The sequence below is a fragment of the Pelophylax lessonae genome, assembly GCF_965119305.1.
Source record: "Pelophylax lessonae genome assembly, chromosome: 4".
Classification (NCBI taxonomy): Eukaryota; Metazoa; Chordata; class Amphibia; order Anura; family Ranidae; genus Pelophylax; species Pelophylax lessonae.
Genome location: NC_138771.1, coordinates 605,170,821 through 605,193,572, shown reverse-complemented (window position 1 = coordinate 605,193,572; position 22,752 = coordinate 605,170,821). Strand labels below are relative to the sequence as shown.

Genomic DNA, 22,752 nt, shown 5'->3' with positions numbered 1-22,752 from the left:
TAGCCAGAGTTGGGTGGTGAGGAGGGTGGGCATTGATGTCACTGGATGAGCCTTTCTCAACTAGGGTTCCATTAAACCCTTGTGTTCCTCCAGAAGTTGTCAATGGTTCCTTGAACAGGTAGTGGTTTCTTCCCAATGACCACATGTGTAGATACACACCAGTAGAAGTTTATTTGGTTTCTTCCCAATGACCATCAGTGTGGCCACAGACTAGTGGAAGTTCATTTTGTTTCTTCCCAATGACTACCAGTGTAGATACACACCAGTAGAAGTTTATTTGGTTTCTTCCCAATGACCATCAGTGTGGCCACACACCAGAAGAAGTTAATTTGGTTTCTTCCCAATGACCACCAGTGTGGCCACACCAGAAGAAGTTAATTTGGTGTCTTCCCAATGATCACCAGTGTAGATACACACCAGTAGAAGTTTATTTGGTTTCTTCCCAATGACCATCAGTGTGGCCACACACCAGAAGTTAATTTGGTTTCTTCCCAATTACCACCAGTGTAGACACACACCAGTAGAAGTTAATTTGGTTTCTTCCCAATGACCACCAGTGTGGCCACACACCAGAAGAAGTTAATTTGGTGTCTTACCAATGATCACCAGTGTAGACACACACCAGTAGAAGTTTATTTGGTTTCTTCCCAATGACCATCAGTGTGGCCACACACCAGAAGAAGTTAATTTGGTTTCTTCCCAATGACCACCAGTGTGGCCACACCAGAAGAAGTTAATTTGGTGTCTTCCCAATGATCACCAGTGTAGACACACACCAGTAGAAGTTTATTTGGTTTCTTCCCAATGACCATTAGTGTGGCCACACACCAGAAGTTAATTTGGTTTCTTCCCAATTACCACCAGTGTAGACACACACCAGTAGAAGTTAATTTGGTTTCTTCCCAATGACCACCAGTGTGGCCACACACCAGAAGAAGTTAATTTGGTGTCTTACCAATGATCACCAGTGTAGACACACACCAGTAGAAGTTTATTTGGTTTCTTCCCAATGACCATCAGTGTGGCCACACACCAGTAGAAGTTAATTTGGTTTCTTCCCAATGACCACCACCAGTGTGGCCACACACCAGTAGAAGTTCATTCGGAAACCAGTGCCCATAATACTATTGTGCCATGAGCTGTAGATAAAGTAATTATCAGTAGGGGTTCCCTGAGCCTGGAAAGTTATTTCAAGAGCTGCTCCATATTAAAAAGTTGAGAAAGGCTGCTCTGGAGGGTTCAAGCTGCATTGCATACTCTGATCCTTGTGGATACCAGAAGTGGCAGTTATGGCCACCATGTATTGTGGTGTCACCACTGCAGCCCATAAGAACATTTACCTAAAATTTACTGCTATTTACATCAGGAATTCTGGCTTCAGATTTGCAAATGGTAAGGCACGTTGGTTCAGGGCTAAGGGTTGCTACTATTAAATAAAAATGGCCTTGACTTCTACTTTTAGGATTGGTGAAGTAAATGGAAATTTGTTGCAGAAGGACAAGAGGAGTTTTGTGAAAGGAACAAGAATTGGGTAAGGCACAGAAAGAAAAGGCATGGGCAATAGGTAGAGGTGAGGTACGTGGGAGTTCAAGAAAGGCGTTGGAAAAAAGGGATAGCTTTATTGATTAGTGTAGAACTTGAAGCCAATTGAGGGTAGTTACCCAGTAAGAGGCTCAAGCAGGCCACAGACGAGTCAAAAATCAAACCAAAACTCTTGTCAGTCATCAGGTTGTTTGGTTTTCGCATCATTAGTGTGCCAGCTGCGAAATGCAATTTTCGTGCCGGAATCGACAGTGCCTAATCCAACATGCTGGATTTTTTTTTTCTTGAAAAACGAACCAAATGATTGCACAATCATATGCGCCATTTTCGTTTTTCGATCAACAGAACATTGGGTTTTTGACTCATTTATGGCAGGCCTTAGACATAAAGGCTCAGAAAGGTCGAAAAGTCACAGAAATACAACTATTACAGTAATGGTTGTGAATTGGGCAGAAGCTGGATACCTAGAGATACTATGGAAGCTAAGATAGAGGAGGAGATACAAGTATGGTGGAAACTGAAAACAGCTATAATAGAAAGAGTATGCCAAAGAAAAAGGAAGCCACTCAGCTAAGATAAAGGAGGAGATACAAGTATGGTGGATACTGAAAACAGCTATAAAAGAAAGAGTATGCCAAAGAAAAAGGAAGCCACTCATAGGAAAAAATAAAATGGATGACCTAAAGAAGAGATCGAAAGGGAGAAAACCAAGGGGAAAGCATGAAAAACACAGGTTGGTTGGAAATAAAAAAGACACGAAGTCTTTCAAGACAGCAAGCAAAGCAATGGTCAAATACTGTAGATGCAAATAAATCACATTAGAATTGAGGAACGGAGATAGAATCCACTGGACAAGTACCTACAATGGTTTTTCTAAACATGAATGGGCCAAATGCCTTGATTTCCATCCCTATACAGAAACATAAACCAAAGCTGATCTCCAGGTAAAATATAAAAGACACAATAATGCAGCTCTGTGTATCATTAAATGTATTAAAAAAAAACCCCAAGCAGTGTAAGTACCTAAGTTTGACTTGGTATCAGCCTCTTGTAGTCCCCTGTACAGCAGAGCTCAGACTAGGATAGGATAAAGCAGCACAAGGAGCCAATCTGCTGTGCTTCATTGCTCATGTGCTAGCAAGGAGCAAGCTGATAGTAGGAGAATGCAGAGTGACAGAGATGAGTTCATCAGTATGCTGCTTCTGCCTTCAATATCCAGTCACAGATTAAGGGAGGGACAAGACCTGTAAGTATAACTTTACTGCAGCAGAGAAAAATCAGATCTCCTTCCGTGTCAGGCAGGGCTGTGCTGTCTAGCAGAGCTGTGCAAATCCCAGGAATGGATAGGCAGAGATGCAAACCCTTTGGCAAGTAAAACAGCTCCCTTATATTTATTTCACCTCTGTATTTAACGGTTTGCCTGGAGTTCAGTTTTACTCCATCTTTTATCTGATATTCGATTAACCCACACTGTGGTTAATCCAATGACAAGCCAACTCATGAGAACCTTCAGAAGAAACCAACTCTAGAATGGCAAGAAGAACATGGCACTTTCATCTGGACATACCTAAAGGTTTCACACACATTACAAATATCACTTTCACACCAGTAATGTAATCAACCCAACAAACCATTCTCTACCTAATAGAGAAGTGCATGGTGGGCATCAAATTCATTGTGGTTTAATGGGACAAACCAGGGGAGGACAGGGAACTTTGGGCCTGGGGAGGCAAACACAACCAACTAGTCCTTTCATGGTAGGGATAAAGTTACCTGTGGGCTAAAACTGCATTGCATAGTGGGGTGTATTTATACACATGCATTCTGTGCCAAATAGGGAAAAAAACAAATGTTATCAGGCCATTTTCTCTCCAGGTTGAATTTTATTCTTTATACAGAATAGAGTGAAGCAGGAAAATACCACATTATGGCCACTAGATGGTGCTGACAAAAAAGTATGATGAACAGCTCCATCTAGTGGCCATAATGTGATATTTTCCCGATTCAGTCTATTGCATTTGAATGAATAACATTAATTTGGAGAGAAAATAGAATAATGTTTGTTTTTTCCCACTGTTCTCACAGAACTATTGTACATGCCGTATCACAGGATGGATTTTTTTTTTTATAAATACACCCAAATGTGTGCTGCTGTGCCAAGGTGATGGTTATAGCGACAGGTAGCTGTTGATTTGCAACATACCTTTTTATATACATCTTCTAAAAAATGTAGTACAGTAAAGTTATTGCAGATGGGAAGAGAAAAGATAAGTGGCACCATCATCCTTTAGACCAGGGATCCTCAATCTACGGCCCTCCAGCTGTTGCGGAACTACACATCCCATGAGGCATTGTCAAACTCTGACATTCACAGACATGACTAGGCATGATGGGAATTGTAGTTCCTGAACAACTGCAGGGCCGTAGTTTGAAGACCCCTGCTTTAGACAATAAAGAAAACCAACTAGGATATTTTGGATGGGATTTTTTAGGTGAGAGCACAGGAGGGAGCCATTGCAACACACTTGTGGTCAGCAATAGTGCTTGGCCAGCTTTTTTAGTAAGGAAACGAATAAAAAAGTTTACCCGCATGCCTTTGAGGTTTGCCTTTTTTCTAAATTGAACTATACCCAATAGTATTGTTGCGGCTCCCCCTGGTGCCTGTCTTTATTACTGTTTTTAGATACCACGGTCTGTATACCGCCTCTACATTTTGTCCAGTGCTGATCATGGATGTGCCCACCGGGGGGCCCACGGTGTAACTCAAGTTAACCCCATTTTTTATCCCCCTCATTCCATCTTGACGCAGATCAGTGATGTATGTCTGGATCTTTAGGGACTCAAGCTTTCCTGTATCCCTTGCACATATTTCCTGATGAAGCCAGGATGGCGAAACATGTAGAAGACTATGTGTAACCTGTTAAAATTATGTATAGAGTACATTGCCAGAATCTTCACAATAATATTTTATTGTTTTAATAAAATTTTATTATAAATGAAATAAATATTGTATTATTTTGACAGTTTTTTGGTTGTTGATGACTTTTGCACCTAAAAAATCCCATCCAAAATATCCTAATTGGTTTTCTTCAATCTGCTAAAAAATGTGTATTGTTGGGGTGAATGGTAAAGGTGGTGCTAAACAAGATGACTGTTTCTCTGTAAAACTGATATGGACTCAACAAAATACTAAATAAAATACCAAAAATAATCCTTATCATTGAGCTTCCTTTACCAAATACAAACAAAGTGGGAGTTCCCCTATTTTTGGGACTTTAAGGGCACTGATTCCTTTAATAAATGGGCACAGCACATTTCAGGGCTTCGCATTTGTCCAGCATTGTTTTCTTGCTGCTGGAAGACTTCTCTCTGCAAGATCGCAGGTCTGAAGATGAGGCAGGTAGGTATATAATGCCCAGCAGCTGGGCGTTGCCCTGATTGAGGTCTAAATGGGGGAGTATCTCCACTTAGGGGCTAACAACCCAATAAATGTTATTTATACCTATTGGGGTCTGAATGGGGGAATATCTCCACTTAGGGGCTAACAACCCAACAAATGTTATTTATACCGATTGGGGCCTGAATGGGGGAGTATCTCCACTTAGGGGCTAACAACCCAACAAATGTTATTTATACTGATTGGGGTCTGGATGGGGGAGTATCTCCACTTAGGGGCTAACAACCCAACAAATGTTATTTATACCTATTGGGGTCTGAATGGGGGAGTATCTCCAATTAGGGACTAACAACCCAACAAATGTTATTTATAACGATTGGGGTCTGGGTGGGGGAGTATCTCCACTTAAGGACTAACAACCCAACAAATGTTATTTATACCGATTGGGGTCTGAATGGGGGAGTATCTCCACTTAGGGACTAACAACCCAACAAATGTTATTTATACCAATTGGGGTCTGAATTGGGGAGTATCTCCACTTAGGGGCCAACAACCCAATAAATGTTATTTATACCAATTGGGGTCTGAATGGGGGAGTATCTCCACTTAGGGGCCAACAACCCAATAAATGTTATTTATACCAATTGGGGTCTGAATGGGGGAGTATCTCCACTTAGGGGCCAACAACCCAACAAATGTTATTTATACCGAATGGGGTCTGAATGGGGGAGTATCTCCACTTAGGGGCCAACAACCCAACAAATGTTATTTATACCGAATGGGGTCTGAATGGGGGAGTATCTCCACTTAGGGGCTAACAACCCAACAAATGTTATTTATACCGAATGGGGTCTGAATGGGGGAGTATCTCCACTTAGGGGCCAACAACCCAACAAATGTTATTTATACAGATTGGGGTCTGAATGGGGGAGTATCTCCACTTAGGGGCTAACAACCCAACAAATGTTATTTATACCGAATGGGGTCTGAATGGGGGAGTATCTCCACTTAGGGGCCAACAACCCAACAAATGTTATTTATACCGATTTTGGTCTGAATGGGGGAGTATCTCCACTTAGGGGCCAACAACCCAACAAATGTCATTTATACCGATTTGGGTCTGAATGGGGGAGTATCTCCACTTAGGGACTAACAACCCAACAAATGTTATTTATACAGATTGGGGTCTGAATGGGGGAGTATCTCCACTTAGGGGCTAACAACCCAACAAATGTTATTTTTACAGATTGGGGTCTGAATGGGGGAGTATCTCCACTTAGGGGGCAACAACCCAATAATTGTTATTTATACTGACCCCGGGGGATAGGGGGAAATGCCCCCCTGCCAACCCAGCCCAGTCCTCCTCTTGGCCATCTGATGATGGTATGAGACACAAAAAGGAGATTTATGCTACAGAAAGGTATACACTGTGTTACAAACAGAATACCCTTATATACACATCATGAAAAAGAATGTCATCATTGTGACCAAACAGGAAGCAGTGTCACAATTATTTGGCAGTTGACACTTGACAGGACAACAACAGTTTTTTTTCTGTTTCAGACAGTATCACATTACATTTTCCTTAGCAGACAACAAGCCGGTCCATTGTATATTACAACACTGTGTCACTTCAGTGTCCTTTGGCAAGTGATGATTCTTTGTAGCACCAAACTTTTTTTGCAGATTATAACGTCTCCTTTTGGGGAGCAGCTGATACATAGAGGACAATTGTTGTGTGGTTTTGTAGAAAAAAAAAATAGAAAAATAAAAATGAAAAAAAAACCTAAGGATGTTGTCTACACACCAAGATATCGTTCTAATATCTGCTTTTATTTAGTTGCAATAAGTTATGCTTTTCGACTAAATTAAAGCATCTGTAGAACATTTCCATCCATCTAGCCCTAGCACCATATAGGTCAATCACTGCAAGGAGTACAGCTAAGAATCTTCTCTCCTTAGATGATGGAGTCCAGAACATGAGGAAAATAGGGTTCTAATCAGGTCCATTCCTTGTCATCACTTGCTCAGAGAATATTTTCTTCAACTGGGCCACCTCAGCTGAAAGCGAGGCAAGTTGGGATCTCAAGTCGGGGCCCTCTGTGGCTTGTGCCGGTACCCCATCTTGCCCCTGGCCGTTCCACCGTCCCCGTTGACAGAGCATTGGCTGCTGGGAAAATCCTGGGGCCACTTCTGAAGCATAACCGTTTATTTCTCTCGCTATGGGCGGTGCAGGATGAGGCCCCTCCTCCCCCGGCGCACAGGCCTTAAACCGCAACTTGTGTGGAAGGCTCCTATAAGGATCAGGAAGAGTCTCAAGCCTTCCTCGAGGATTCTCTACAGTCTCTCCTCCAACAGGTCCATAATAATTTATACTTGTAGGCTGCAATGGTTGGGGTTCTGGTTCGGGGACTCTGTCCTCAAAGAAAACCGGGCTTCCGACACTAGGGGTGGAAAAGCCAGAGTCTTCTGAGTGCGGCATGGGTGGTGGAGGGTTAGGAGGAGGAGGCTCGTGTAGATTGCATGGTGGGGCATAACTTCCCCGAGCCTCCTCGCATGGATCACGTACCAGGCCAAAGCGGAAACGGAGAGCAAGAAGCTCAGCCCGCAACCTTGCATTCTCCTCAAGCAGTGCAATGACACGTCCCTCTAGGGCTAGATCACCAGCGCGCCGCTTTTCCCTCGAACGCTTGGCAGCCTCATTGTTCTTGCGTCGTTTATCCCAATAGTTGTCATCTTTCCTTTCATCTGGTGTAAACTCGCGTCGCCTTCGAAGATTTGTAGAAGAAGGTGAAGAACTGGGGGAAGAAGAAGAGCTTCGGCGACCAAGGAGGGAACGGGCAAGGAGGAGGCCAGAGCCGGACAGAAGAGATCCAGTGGAGGCGGCATCGTCAGCCTGCTGGTTCTGCGGAGCAGGGCCATAAGGCTCCAGTGTAGGAGGGGCCTGGTGAGCAGAAGTGTCCTCCGAGGTAGAACAGGGCATGGGCCCGTTCATGTTAGGGTGGGGGGAGAGGGCTGGAGGGGAGAGGTCACTGAGCTGCGCCAGGATTGTGTGCGTTTGGAGGTCAGAAGAGGATAACTGTCCTGAGAAAAACAAAAGAGGAAATTAGTCATTTGCTGATATTGCAGGCAACACTGATGGGCATTGTTCTGCTTTTGTTAAGGGCATGACACAATGAAACACATGAAAAAGTAATGTTTCAGATGTCCACACCTAGAGGTAAAAATCTGCATGCTTAACAAATATCCACAATACAGTATAACATAAAAAAAAAAAAAAAACAAACTTGCTTAATAATTTAAAAACTGGTTTCTTTAAAAAATAAAAAACAGATAAGTCACTTAACCACTCTAACAATATAAAGGCACTGCAATGCCTATATTATAGCCCCCAAATCCACACAAAAAGGTGCAGAATCCGCAGAAACTTCAGAAGGATACGTGGATGACCCCACACCAATGTATGAAAGATCCAACAATTTAATTGCGGTAATCCATCATTAAAAATACATCACAGCTACTCAAGGCAAAGAATGGACGGTGCCGCATTTCAAGCTACAAGGGCTTAATCATAATTATATGATTAAGGTCTTGTAAAGTGAAACACGCCAATGTCTGTTCTTTGCCTTAAGTAGCAGTGATGTACTCTTACTGATGGATTACCTCAATAACATTTTTGGATCTTCTATATATTAGCATGCGGTCATCCACCTATCCTTCCGAAGTCAAGAAACCAGATACTTCATTGAACAAATTTTACAACTGATAACAGGGAATGATCATTTCCATATCTGTAAAAACATTTTCTTAGTTCTGGATAGATTTGTAAGCTTTAAAACCTTTTTTTTTTTTTGCAATTTTCTGTGACACCACTAGGGGGATTTCCCCCATTTCCTGTCATGTCACCAGGACAGGAAATAAAGAGAATGTGTCACCATGCTAACATAGGCAGCAGTAAAACCTGACGGGTAACCTTCATAATGTTCCCCACTATACTAAAGATAAGCGGTTACATTGATGTCCTTATCTGCCTGACACGCTGCATTAAACAGGTTGCATAAGCACAATGTCAACAAAAGGTTAGCTAAGAATTAATAAACCATATTTCTTTTTAATATGTTATTTGTCACTTGTTTAATGTACATTATTATATTCAGCTAACATACTTTATTTGTCCAAAATGCCAATTTCCGGGAACCTAGATAAAGAATTGTTAAATCAATAGTCAACTATGTACGTGTGTAGGGGTCAAAGCACTATGACTATATACACATACCTTCCAACTTTCTGAGATGGGAACGAGGGACACCTATTAGCAAATGTATGAAGGCATAGGACACACCCCCTTGCCACGCCCCTTTTAACTACTTCTGGAACAGAAGATTTTCCCCCTTAATGACCAGGCCATACTTTGCGATTCGGCACTGCGTTACTGTAACGGACAATTGCGCGGTCGTGCGACGCTGTACCCAAATAAAATTGATGTCCTCTTTTTCCCACAAATAGAGCTTTCTTTTGGTGGTATTTGATCACCTCTGGGATCTTTATTTTTTGCGCCATAAACAAAAAAAAAGCGACAATTCTGAAAAAAATAATATGTTTCACTTTCTGCTATATAACATTCCTAAAAAAAATTAAAAATCAAAAATTTTTAAGATTTTAGGTTAATTTGTTTTCTTCTACATTTTTTTGGTAAAAATTGCAATAAGCGTATTTGGATTGGTTTATCGCGTCTACTAACTACGGGAAAGATTTATGTCATTTTTATTGTTTTTTTTTTTTTACTAGTATTGTAAATCTGCGATCTGTGATTTTTAGCGAGACTGCGCTATTGCGGTAGATAGATCGGACCCCTAACTGACATTTTTGACACTTTTGGGGGGGACCAGTGACATTACTGCAGTAATCAGTGCCAAAAATATACACTGTTACTGTAATAATGACACTGTCAGGGAAGGGGTTAACCCTGTGGGTGATCAAGGGGTTAAATGTGAGCCTAGGGGAGTGATTCTAACTGTGGGGGGGGCAGGGCTTCTGAAATGACCACAGAGACATGTGATCCTATATAGAAGGATCACAGGCCCTCTGTGATCATTGCAGAGAGAAGAACGGTCAGCTGTGTTTACAATAGCTGACCATCCTTCTCTCTCAGCGGGGAGCGATCGCGGGTGTCAGACGACAATCGAAGCCGCCTGACCCGTGCATTGAAGTCCACGCTGCCGAGTAGGGGCAGGAGCGCACCGGCGGCGGCGCACGCTTGACCCCCTAGCTGCAGGCGAGCGACCGACGTAGCCCTAAGTCGGTTCACGCAGGAGGGCCAGCCTGCCGCAGTATATATGCGGTGGGCAGTCTGGAACCGGTTAAAGGAGAATTGTATACAAAAAAATTACTAGTTCAATCCACAAGTGTTTTTTTACCACTACTATGCCTTTATATTGGCTTTTGGAATTTACAAATGCAGCAATTTAGAAATTGAATGAAAGGTTTAGCACTGGGAAACACTTTTTGAAAGATAAAAAGTGTATTTATATAGAACTACTGTATAAAGATAAGAAAAAAATGAGGGACAAATAAGGACAGAGGGACTTTGTTCCGAAATCAGGGACAGTTGGGAGCTATGTGTACAATCAGCCCTGTTGGCCAGCAAAAGCTACTCTACCTAAAACCTATCTCTATTATTTAAAGTAGAACTACAGGCTAAATTCTATTTTTTCATTTTGGATAGAGCAAGAGAGTGTTATAACCCCTGTTAGCAGGGCCGGAACAAGGGGTGAGCGGGAGGGACGGCTGCCCTGGGCACAATGGCTTACTGTAGAGATGGGGGTGGCTTCCTTCTGTTACAAGGCTGGCCAGTTTGGCATCTTTGCCCTGGGCACTGGATGACCTTGTCCCAGCACTGCCTGTCAGATTCATTTTCTACCATCTGTGTCCCACTGGGGAGATTTCCCTTCACTTCCTGTCCCATAGGCAAACAGCAAGTAAAAGCAAATCCCTGTAAATGAAGGGAAATCCTTGGGGACCCCCAGATCACCAGAGCTAGTGTCCCCATTGGAAGATTTCCCCCCTATTACTTTTCTGGGGACAACCCACAATTTGGGATTTTCTTTTACTTTTACTTTCAATGATAATGGTAGTAAACAGGACAAATAGAGAGGACGAATCTGCCTAACAGGGGCACAGACAGCAATGAAAACTGACAAGAGTTCTAATCCCTCTCCAATCTATTCTAAACTAAAAAAAACTAAAAAAAAAGTTTTTAAAAAACATTTTTGGGGTTTTTAATTTTTGTAACATAATTTTTTTTCTGCATCAGGGTTTTATTTCATGTTAAATCTTTTTTTTTTTTTTTTTTCAGTTTTTAAACAATTTAAAGCGGAGTTCCACCCTGGATTTTTTATTTTTTTTTTTTAAATACCCCCGGGACAGTCAGGGCTAGTACATTCCACAATGGCTAGCCTCTGATCTGTCCCGGGTTGCACTTACCTGTTAGGACAAATACTTACCTTGAAAACGTCTTGTCCAGCGCTGCCATCTCAGATGTGGGCAGCTTGAAGCCAGCGAGATCCCCTTCGGCGTCTTCTTCCGCCTTCTTCGGTCCCACGATGCTCTGCGCCGGCCCCGACGTCACTTCCGGGTCGCGCGCGTCATCCCTCTACAGCTTCTGGGCATGCCCAGAAGCTGTTTAGAAGGGGATGACGCGCGCGACCCGGAACTGACGTCGGGCCGGTGCAGGCGCAAAGATTCCTGGGAGCTATGACGTTCAGCTCCCAGGAATCATTGCAGAGCCAGGAAGTGACGACGGGCCGCGGCCGAGGAAGGAGGAAGAAGGAAGTAAGGTAAGTATATTTTCTTCGCTACGAGGTAAGTAAAAAAAAAAAAAAAAATATGCGATTATCCATTTCTTTTTCAGGTGACCCGGAGCGAGAAGATGGAGGTAAGTATAAAATTAGGGTGGAACTCCACTTTAAACAATATAGAATGGAAACATGAGAGTATCAGTCTATTTCCAAAGGATGTAGAAGTATACACGAAGATCACTAAAATAAGAGGCCAAATATCACATTGTAACATACATTTTTAAACTTTTATTTCACTCAACTTTATTGCGATCACAAAGCGGGCAAATAATCCCCATGTGATAAGCATATTGCTGGTGACAGGTCCTCTTTAACCACTTGCCGACCGCTTACTTTATATATACGACGGCAGATTGGCTCCTACAGGCAAAACCACATATCGGTAAGTTGGTTGCCTGGTGGCAGCTAGAGGGCGAGCGCACGGCGGCGGCGGTGCGCTCCCGCCCCCGATCGCCAGCGGGGAATGCCGCCTGACACCCGCGATCATTCCCCGATGAAAGAGAGGACGGTCGGCTGTTGTAAACACCTTCTCCCTGAAATGATCACAGAGCTTATGTTATCCTTCTATATAGGATCACATGTCTCTATGATTGTCCGTTAAAGTAACGCATTGCCGAATCGCAAAATAGGTCCTGGTCATTAAGGGGGCAAATCCTTCCTGTCTTAAAGTGGTTAAGGAGACATCATAGGTTTATCAGACCCCTATTTTCGCCAGTGTCAGTGTCAATGACAGTGCTGAGTTCGGATGTGACATAATACACGTAGCTTCAGGGTTCATTCACTGGTTTTGGTGTGATGTCATCGAGAGGCTGCTGGTTGTCCTGGGTTCAGCCGGGGGTTCTGCCGAAAACTCCAACTTGCCGAGATGTCCAACGGCGTTATTTCTCGTGACTGTACACCAGGAATAACTGGAGATTTCGAGCACTTGGCCTTTTCACACAACAGCAGCAGCCTTTACACTCTGGTAGATGCTATAATTAGTGCAGATTGTTAGTCCGCCCGCTAGTAACCAAAATATGGCCGCCTTTAAGGCGGCGACAACTAGCGGGCCGAGTAACAATCTTCACTAATTTAGCATCTACCAGAGGGTAAAAGTTGCCGGTGTTCTGTGAAAATACCAAGTGTTCGAAATCTCCAATTATTCCTGCAGTACACTAACCGGAATTACCGTCGTTGGAGATCTCGGCAACTTGGAGTTTTCGGAGGAGAGAGGAATTGGGACTTTATATGAGACTCCTGACCAACAGAGTCTCCATCCCTAATATATTGAAGCAAAAAAGACAAAAGGCTGTGAGACCAGGTTGTGAGGTTTATTTGTTTATTTTATTTTATTGTATCCATTGTTGTTCATTTATGTATATTTTCTTTAGACGCTTGAATTATGCCTACTCCTGATGAAGTGAAATATTCACGAAACGCGTTGAGCTCAATACAGGCAATGCTATTTACTACAAGCTGTTTTTATTATACCTTGTATCTATGACCTTATTTAAGTTTTGTTTACTTTTATGTATGTACCAGGATAATGTCGCATCACAATGTATCTTTGTCTTAGACCATGTACATTTACCTATGTCTCATTCATGTATACACCATTACCATGGGTTACATGCTTTTACTGAACATTTTGGTTTTACCACTATTTGGTCTACAGACTGCCAATAAATATACGATTTTAATATTATCCTTTGGTCCTTCTCATTATATATTCATGTTTATTCTGTGGCTGGTCGCACCTCATATAAAGTCCCAATTTTGCTTTTGTCTTTTTTGCTTCAAGTTGGAGTTTTCGGTAGAACACCGGCACACCACCCAATGATGGGCCACTGGGCCTGCCTCCTCCTCCTTTACAGTTATGCAACTGAGAAGTTGAAGGAAGATACCCCATTAAATCGACACGGGTAACACAGTCACTTTAATCCAATCATCATAGAATGTTTCAAGGCAGGCGTTGATTGTCCAAGAACTACCTGACACCAATGATGAGATTATGTATGTAGGACAGGGGGCTTCCACAACTTTCACACCTCCTGTCCAGTTCTTGGAAAACCAACAGCCACACATTACATAGTGATTGGATTAAGTTGTGGCTATAAATGTTGGGGTATCTTACTGCTAGACAAATTATGTCCCATGTCCTAGCAACCAACTACGTGCTTGCCCCGAAATTCAGTTCCTCCTCCAAACCTATACGGTCCCAGTGCCCACCCTTCCAGCTTCCACCTATCATGTAGTCAACTGCTTCAATGAGAAGGATCCTGATGTAAGCTGGAGTTTTCACAATGCTCCCTCCTCTCCTTCCACTACCCCAACTATTCTCTTGAAACCTCTCCACTCTCCTTACCCCACTCTGCTCTTTCTTTCTTCTTCCCATCTAACTTTGGGGACCCTATTGAAAGGGAATAGGCTCTAGGGAGCATGATGTAAGGAGGTTTTGCGGACCCTGATGTAAGGTTGCTTTAGAAATCCTGATGTAAGGGGGCTCTGGGGACTCTGGTGTAAGTGGAGCTCTAAGGACCCTGATTTAAGGTGGGCTCTGGTGACCCTGATGTAAGGGGGGCTCTGGGGACCCTGATGTAAGGGGGGGGTGACTTTGGGGATCCTAATGAAAGGGGTAAACTCTGATGTATGGGGGTTAGGTTCTTGGGGCCCCAAAATTTCTGATGACTGCCCTGTTACCCACACACTGCTCCAACGTTCCTCTCCACTCTCCTATCCCAACTCTGCTCTTCCTTTATTCTTCCCTTCTAACTTTGGGGACCCTATTGAAAGGGAATAGGCTCTAGGGAGCATGATGTGAGGAGGTATTGGGGACCCTGATGTAAGATTGCTTTAGGAATACTGATGTAAGTGGGGTCTGGGGAGCCTGATGTAAGTGGAACTCTAGGGACCCTGATGTAAGGTGGGCTCTGGGGACCCTGATGTAAGGGGGGGCTCTGGGGACCCTGATGTAAGGGGGGTGACTTTGGGGATCCTAATGAAAGGGGTAAACTCTTATGTATGGGGGTTAGGTTCTTGGGGCACAGGCGTAAAGCTGTGTAAGGGGCCCCAAAATTTCTGATGACTGCCCTGTTACCCACGTTCCTCTACACTCTCCTAACCCAACTCTGCTCTTCCTTTCTTCTTCCCTTCTAACTTTGGGAACTCTATTGAAAGGGAATAGGCTCTAGGGAGCATGATGAGAGGCGGTATTGGGGACCCTAATGTAAGATTGCTTTAGGAATCCTGATGTAAGTGGACTCTGGGGACCCTGATGTAAGTGGAACTCTAGGGACCCTGATGTAAGGGGGGGCTCTGGGGACCCTGATGTAAGGGGGTGACTTTGGGCATCTTAATGAAAGGGGTAAACTGTGATGTATGGAGGTCAGGTCCTTGGGACCCAGGCCTAAAGCTGTGTAAGGGGCCCCAAAATTTCTGACTGCCCTGTTACCCACACACTGCGCCGACGTTCTGCATACCGCTGCAGGACTGGATGATGTTAGCTAGAGACAAAGCCATCTCCTGCAAACTTCAGCCAATCTGTGAAAAAGAGGTATCCAGCCAATGAAATGCCAATAACCTGTTGTGCTGCATGCAACATCACTTTCTCCCAGTTCCCGAGGTCCTTCTCCACACGGAGCTAACGTTGGCAGGGAGGTGAGAAAGTATCCCTGCACGAGCTGCATTTGCATTTGGGTGCAAGTAGCTGGTCTTGCCTAGGTGGCAAAATAGTCTAGCACTGGCTCTGCTTCCCGGATGAAGAAGATACCCCAAGACTTATAGCCACACCTGAAGAAGAGGCTCGGAGAAGCTACAAAACATCTTCAATAACACAGAATAAATTAAGTTGAAAGTGACTAACAATTACTAGACATTCCAAGATCTGGATCAATGAGAACCTTTACGGACCTTTACATTTTCTTCTTTCCAACAAACACTAGTCAACAGACAGACTGAATATCTTCCAGAATCCATTGATAACAAGCATGCCCTCACCACCCCACACACCTCGGTGGGTTGGCACATGTGCCTGCACGCTCAATATTATCCGGTTATTGCTGTGTAACTTTCTTGGAAAGCAAAATTGCTCAGTCTCACCTAAAGAGACACTCAACCCGAGGAGCCTAAGCACAAAAAACACAAAGGAACTTGCAGAGACATGTACGGAAATCCCTCACTATGCAGGTCTACCACGTGACCTAGGTGGTTAGATACGAGTGGGAGACAAACTGCTTATACAGTAATAATAATTCAATTATCATAATACACACAAATTAACATAAATATTTATGCAACTCCCAGTAACAGCAAACAGTAAAAAGCTAAACACCCTTGTATTGAAGTCCTGATCTCTGAAGACCCCATTAAGGCTCCATTCACACTACCGCGACTTGTCAGGCGACTTGTCGCTGTCCCTCGCGGTCCATGCAGTGATACAGGACCCGTTCTAATAGGAGCGACACAAGTCTCTCCGACTTAGAAAAAGGGTCCTGTACTACTTCGGGGCGACCTCGGAGCGACTTGCATAGACGTTCATTATATGAAGTCCGTGCAAGTCGCGCCCTGAAGTCGTGGTGCACGGGACTTCACCGGTCGCCCCCAAAGTCGTGCCGCGGTAGTGCGAATGGAGCCTCACACCGAGCCAACTGAAACAGCAAGCAAAATCAACATAATTCTGCCCGCAATTCCAAATTGCGCTAAGATCACACCAAAACACGCAACACACATTTGAGTGCCATTCCTTCCTAACCCTCGTTCACATCTATGCGATTTGTCATGCGATTTGACAGCTCCAACGTCACACCCTATTTTTGGCAATGGAGCTGTTCAAATTGTTGCGACTTTGAAAAAAGGTTCCTGCACTACATTTCTACGACTTCATTGCGACTTGCCTTCTGTTAAATAAAGTCGCAAATTAAATCGCAGATCCCAAATCGCACTGATCTGTGGCTTTGGAATCGCGCTAAAGTAGCGCGATTTCAAAGCTACACTGGTGAGAAGCAGGGCTTGATGACACCTCCTATGTGGTTAATTCGCAGTTAATGTTGTGCGACAAAAGTGCGCAGCAACCGCGGCGAAGCGTACATAAAAAAAAGCGCAAAGCTTATTGCCTAAAAAAGTGAATGAGCTTCTTATGCATAACAAATGTGCATAGGACAGCCAATGCAAGTGAAATATTGCGTGCCACGCTTAAGGTAGCCCGTTACAATGAATGTGGCCTTAAAGCTGAACTCTAGGTAGATATAAAAGACACAAATGAATGCAGCTTTGTCATCTATAAAGTAGAACCAAAGGCAAAAATGTGTTTCCAGTTTGGATAGAGTAAGGCTGGCCATACATTATACAATTATCTTGTTAAATTTTCCTTTAGATTTACCAAAACCATATAATATGAGGTCAACCCTAAACACTTTCAACTTGCATTGAATCAGACAGGGCCATCTACTACATAGTTGAAGGTAAATCTTGAAATTGAATAAGAAAATTGTATAATGCATGGCCAGCCTTAGGAAAGGAGGACTATAACCCCTGTATTTCTTTTTTTTTTTTTTTTGCCCATCTGTTTCCCATTAGGGAGATTTCCCTTCACTTCCTGTCCCACAGCCAAAACAGGAAGCAAGAGGTAATTACTTCAAAGTGTGGGAATCCCTGGGTGTCCCCATTGAAAACTCTCCCCCTCTATTCCTGTTCTGGTGACAACCCAAAATTTGGGATTTTCTCTTACTTTCACTTTGGATGATAATGACAAACAGGACAAATAGAGAGGGTGAATCTCGCTATCAGGGATGCAGGGAGCAATAAAAACCTAACAGGTCTTCTAACCCTTAACCGCTTTACGACCGCCCACCGCAGATATACTGCGGCAGGCAGCCGCTCCTGGGCAAAGTGACGTAGGTATACGTCGCTCGCTCTAAGGAGGCTAGGGGCGAGCGCGCGCCGGCATGCTCCTGCCCTCTCTCGCCAGCGTGTGTCAGACGGCTCCGATTGCTGCCTGACACCCACGATCATTCCCCGCTGAAAGAGAAGAGCGGTCAGCTGTTGTAAACACAGCTGACCGTTCTTCTCTCTGGAATGATCATAGAGCCTCTGTGATCCTTCTATATAGGATCACAGGCCTCTATGGTCATCTCCGAAGCCCCCCCCCCCACAGTTAGAATCACTCCCCTAGGCTCACATTTAACCCCTAGATCACCCATAATGTTAACCCCTTCCCTGCCAGTGTCATTATTACAGTAACATTGCATATTTTTAGCACTGATTACTGTAGTAATGTCACTGGTCCCCCCAAAAGTGTCAAAAATGTCAGTCAGGGGTCCGATCTGTCCGCCGCAATGTCGCAGTCCCGGGAAAAAAATCACAGATTGCCGCCATTACTAGTAAAAAAACGAAAAGAAAAACAATAAAAATGACATAAATCTTTCCCGTAGTTAGCAGACGCGATAACTTGCGCAAACCAATCAAAATACGTTTATTGCGATTTTTTTTTTAACAAAAATATGTAGCAGAAAACAAATTGGCCTAAAATATTAAAAAATTTTGATTTTTAATTTTTTTTTTTTGAGAATGTCATAAAGCAGAATGTGAAAAATATTGTTTTTTTTTTTTCTAAAAACTGTCGCTATTTTTTGTTTATAGCGCAAAAAATAAAAATCGCACAGGTGATCAAATAGCACCAAAAGAAAGCTCTATTTGTGGGGAAAAAAGAACGTGAATTTCGTTTGGGTACAGTGTCGCACGACCACGCAATTGTCCGTTAAAGTAACGCAGTGCCGAATCGCAAAATAGGACCTGGTCATTAAGGGGGTAAATCCTTCCGGTCTTAAAGTGGTTAAGTAAGTACCTGATTGTGGCCTGCTGTCAGCTTCTTGCAGCTCCTATACAGTAGAGCTGGAGAGTGAGGAGAAGAAGCAGCACAAGGAAGCATTTAGTCCATGTACTGGAAAGATGCATGCTGATAGGAGAAAAGAATAGAGTGACAGAGAGATGAGCATATCACCATGCAGCTTCTCCTTTCCCTGTCCAGTCACAGACTGGGGGCAGGTCCAGGAAGTGGGTTATATGATACTGGTGATTACACTAAGGACATCTAGTGGTAGAAAATAGCACTGCGGGAAAATCTCTTGATTGAAGGCGAATATTGCAGTAAAAGTGGACTCTGTTATTTCATTCCTAAATGCTGCAAATACTCTGAACCAATCAGAATTCCTCTTGTGCTGGCCAGACTTCGTCAGAAAGCGTATCGATTGGTTTCTAAACATTAAAGGTTGCAAACGTTGCGTCACTGTTGTATGAATGTGAAATGTCGGCATGCCACGTGTTTAATCATTGTCCTATTGATTCTCAAGTATCAGTCATGTGTTATTCTGGAGCCTGAAGTGTCACGGTGCCATTGATTGGTGGTCACATGGAAAGTATCAGTGTAGTGTAAGGTTTATGAATACATTGTGAAGATTCTGTCATTTTAGTAGATGCTTTGTGGCCCCAGGTCGCCGACTCTCAACATTTCCTTTTTGCTCTCTATAGGTTCTATGGTATATCGTTACCATTGTTTCCCTAAATAGTATCCATTCATTCTCATTGTCCTACCTTACAGTACGACATAGCAACGTCCTGTGCATAGGACAATCAGCTGTTAGGCACAGGACATCTACTTCCACTGTGTTGTGATAATGTCACTATTAGAGTGTCAGCTCTTAAGAACCCTAGTCTACAATACTGCTGTACCCTGAGGCTGCACGGGATCCTATGCTTCCTATCTTGTCTCTTTCTATATTAGATTGCCAGCTCTTGAGGCAAGAACTCTTATCTCCCTATACTCTTATCTCAGTGCCTTGCCTATACCCACTGTGCAAACTTTCTTGGCACGAGTCTGGGATTACAGCGCATTGCCAAGTGCAACATTAATGCTGCCTCCCCTTCTTCCTTTTCTGTGGGTCTGTAAATTAGAGTGACAGCTCTTGAGGCAAGAGCTCTTATCTCCCTATACTCTAATCTCAGTGTCTTGCCTATACCCACTGTCAGGTAGCAAGTTATTCAATGCAAACTTTCTTGGCACGAGTCTGGGATTACTGTGCATTGCCAAGTGCAACATTAATACTGCCTCCCCTTCTTCCTTTTCTGTGGGTCTGTAAATTAGAGTGACAGCTCTTGGGATCAGCATAGGAACTGGCTATTTCCTTCTAGACCCTTCACATACAGTATGATCACCAAGCAATCAAGAGTGCTTATCTAGAACCCTAGGACCATTTCCCAGTCTGCATGTAATAAACTGTCAGCTCTGCAGGGCAGCATTCACATGTGTCAGTACCTTGTCCAGAGTACAATTTTTCACTGGCTTTGTGTAAAGTGTTAGCTCTTCAGAACAGTACAACCATACAGGGCTGCTTGTCTTATGGTGTCATGTCCCTGAATTATATAGGGCTGCAAATAAAACTCCTGCCTGATAACTGACTGTCCCCAGCAAAAAACTTCCTGTGTGTTAGAGTGTCAGCTCTTCAGTACAGGACAGACTACAGTTCTGTTTCCCTTATAATCCCTTATAATCTCCACTGTTTCTGGTATTCAGAATCTGATACCTGGAACTACAACCTTTTATTTTTGTATAAAAGCGTTATCTGTATTAAAGTGTCAGCTCTTCAGGACAGTACTGCCTCTATTATATTCTCCTATGTTTCCATTATTCAAAAGACCTGAGCTTGTGATCAGATATAGATAGACAGTGGCCCCTTCCCCAGCAAAACCTTCTTCTGTATTAGAGTGTCAGCTCTTCAGGACAGCACTGTCTCTATTATAATCTCCTATGTTTCCATTATTCAAAATTCCTGAGTTTGTGATCAGATATAGATAGACAATGGCCCCTTCCCCAGCAAAACCTTCTACTGTATTAGAGTGTCAGCTCTTCGGGACAGTACTTCCTCTATTATAATCTCCTATATTTCCATTATTCAAAAGAACTGAGCTTGTGATCAGATATAGATAGACAGTGCCCCCCTTCCCCAGCAAAACCTTCTTCTGTATTAGAGTGTCAGCTTTCCGGGACAGTACTGACTCTCCTATAATCTTCTCAGCAAAATCTTTCTGTAAATCAGAGAGTCATTTCCAGAATCTTGTCCAAAGCTTCCTAGAGTGTCAGCTCTTCAGCCCAGACTGCTACATGTCAACTTCCTCCCCGTGACTGTGTAGATCCCGTGCCATGATCGCTCTGTATTAGAGTGTGAGCTCTGCAGCACACCTCCGCTCTTCCACGGCTAGGGACGTGGAACGGCCGCTTTCCCCCGGTATGCGACCCCCCTCCCCCCTCATACCGTACCTGTGAGCCGGGCAGGTAGCCGGTGAGTGGCCGCTGATCTCCGGTGATCGGTCTCAGGCTCTTCCCATAGCCGCCACTGCTGCTGCCTGACCGCCGTCCCCTTCGCACTGTACACACTGTGTGTATATAGAGAGAGAGAGGAGAGAGAGAGAGGAGAGAGAGAGAGGAGAGAGAGAGAGAGAGAGAGAGAGAGGAGAGTCTTCTCCGCCTGCCCCGGAGTTCACATCAGGCTAAGCGTTCACCTTACTTCACCCTACTACTCCGTCCTGTGCGAGGTGCCAGCCTCTCCTCTATCCTTCCCTTCCTCCTACTATGACTCCTCCCACTCCCTCCCTCCATCCCTCCACCTATCCATCCCTCCACCTATCCATCCCTCCATCCCACCATCCCTTCACCTATCCATCCCACCACCTATCCATCCATCCCCTACTACTCTGTCCTGTGCGAGGTGCCAGCCTCTCCTATATCCTTCCCTTCCTCCTACTATGACTCCTCCCACTCCCTCCCTCCATCCCTCCACCTATCCATCCCTCCACCCATGCATCCATACCTCCACCTAACCCTCCATCCCTTCACCTATCCCTCCATCCCACCACCTAACCATTCATCCCTCCACCTATCCATCCCCTACTACTCTGTCCTGTGCGAGGTGCCAGCCTCTCCTCTATCCTTCCCTTCCTCCTACTATGACTCCTCCTACTACCTCCATCCCTCCACCTATCCATCCATCCACCTATCCATCCATCCCTTCACCTATCCATCCATCCCACCACCTATCCATCCATCCCCTACTACTCTGTCCTGTGCGAGGTGCCAGCCTCTCCTCTATCCTTCCCTTCCTCCTACTATGACTCCTCCCACTCCCTCCCTCCATCCCTCCACCTATCCATCCCTCCACCTATCCATCCCTCCATCCCACCATCCCTTCACCTATCCATCCCACCACCTATCCATCCATCCCCTACTACTCTGTCCTGTGCGAGGTGCCAGCCTCTCCTCTATCCTTCCCTTCCTCCTACTATGACTCCTCCCACTCCCTCCCTCCATCCCTCCACCTATCCATCCCTCCACCTATCCATCCCTCCATCCCACCATCCCTTCACCTATCCATCCCACCACCTATCCATCCATCCCCTACTACTCCGTCCTGTGCGAGGTGCCAGCCTCTCCTCTATCCTTCCCTTCCTCCTACTATGACTCCTCCCACTCCCTCCCTCCATCCTTCCACCTATCCATCCCTCCACCTATCCATCCCTCCATCCCACCATCCCTTCACCTATCCATCCCACCACCTATCCATCCATCCCCTACTACTCTGTCCTGTGCGAGGTGCCAGCCTCTCCTATATCCTTCCCTTCCTCCTACTATGACTCCTCCCACTCCCTCCCTCCATCCCTCCACCTATCCATCCATCCCTCCATCCCTCCACCCATGCATCCATACCTCCACCTAACCCTCCATCCCTTCACCTATCCCTCCATCCCACCACCTAACCATTCATCCCTCCACCTATCCATCCCCTACTACTCTGTCCTGTGCGAGGTGCCAGCCTCTCCTCTATCCTTCCCTTCCTCCTACTATGACTCCTCCTACTACCTCCATCCCTCCACCTATCCATCCATCCACCTATCCATCCATCCCTTCACCTATCCATCCATCCCACCACC

At 44.4% G+C, this 22,752-nt stretch overlaps 1 protein-coding gene across 1 annotated transcript; it reads right to left on the bottom strand.

The window, feature by feature from the left end:
- Positions 1–6,241: 6,241 nt before the first annotated feature.
- On the bottom strand, positions 6,242–21,179 carry LOC309555107 (uncharacterized protein). Its single transcript, XM_082256935.1, has 2 exons — positions 21,086–21,179; positions 6,242–8,023 (listed from the first exon to the last, which is right to left on the bottom strand). Exon 2 carries the CDS (start codon positions 7,932–7,934, stop codon positions 6,936–6,938), a length of 999 nt encoding a protein of 332 aa, XP_082113061.1. The 5' UTR covers positions 7,935–8,023; positions 21,086–21,179; the 3' UTR covers positions 6,242–6,935.
- Between the last annotated feature and the right edge of the window lie 1,573 nt (positions 21,180–22,752).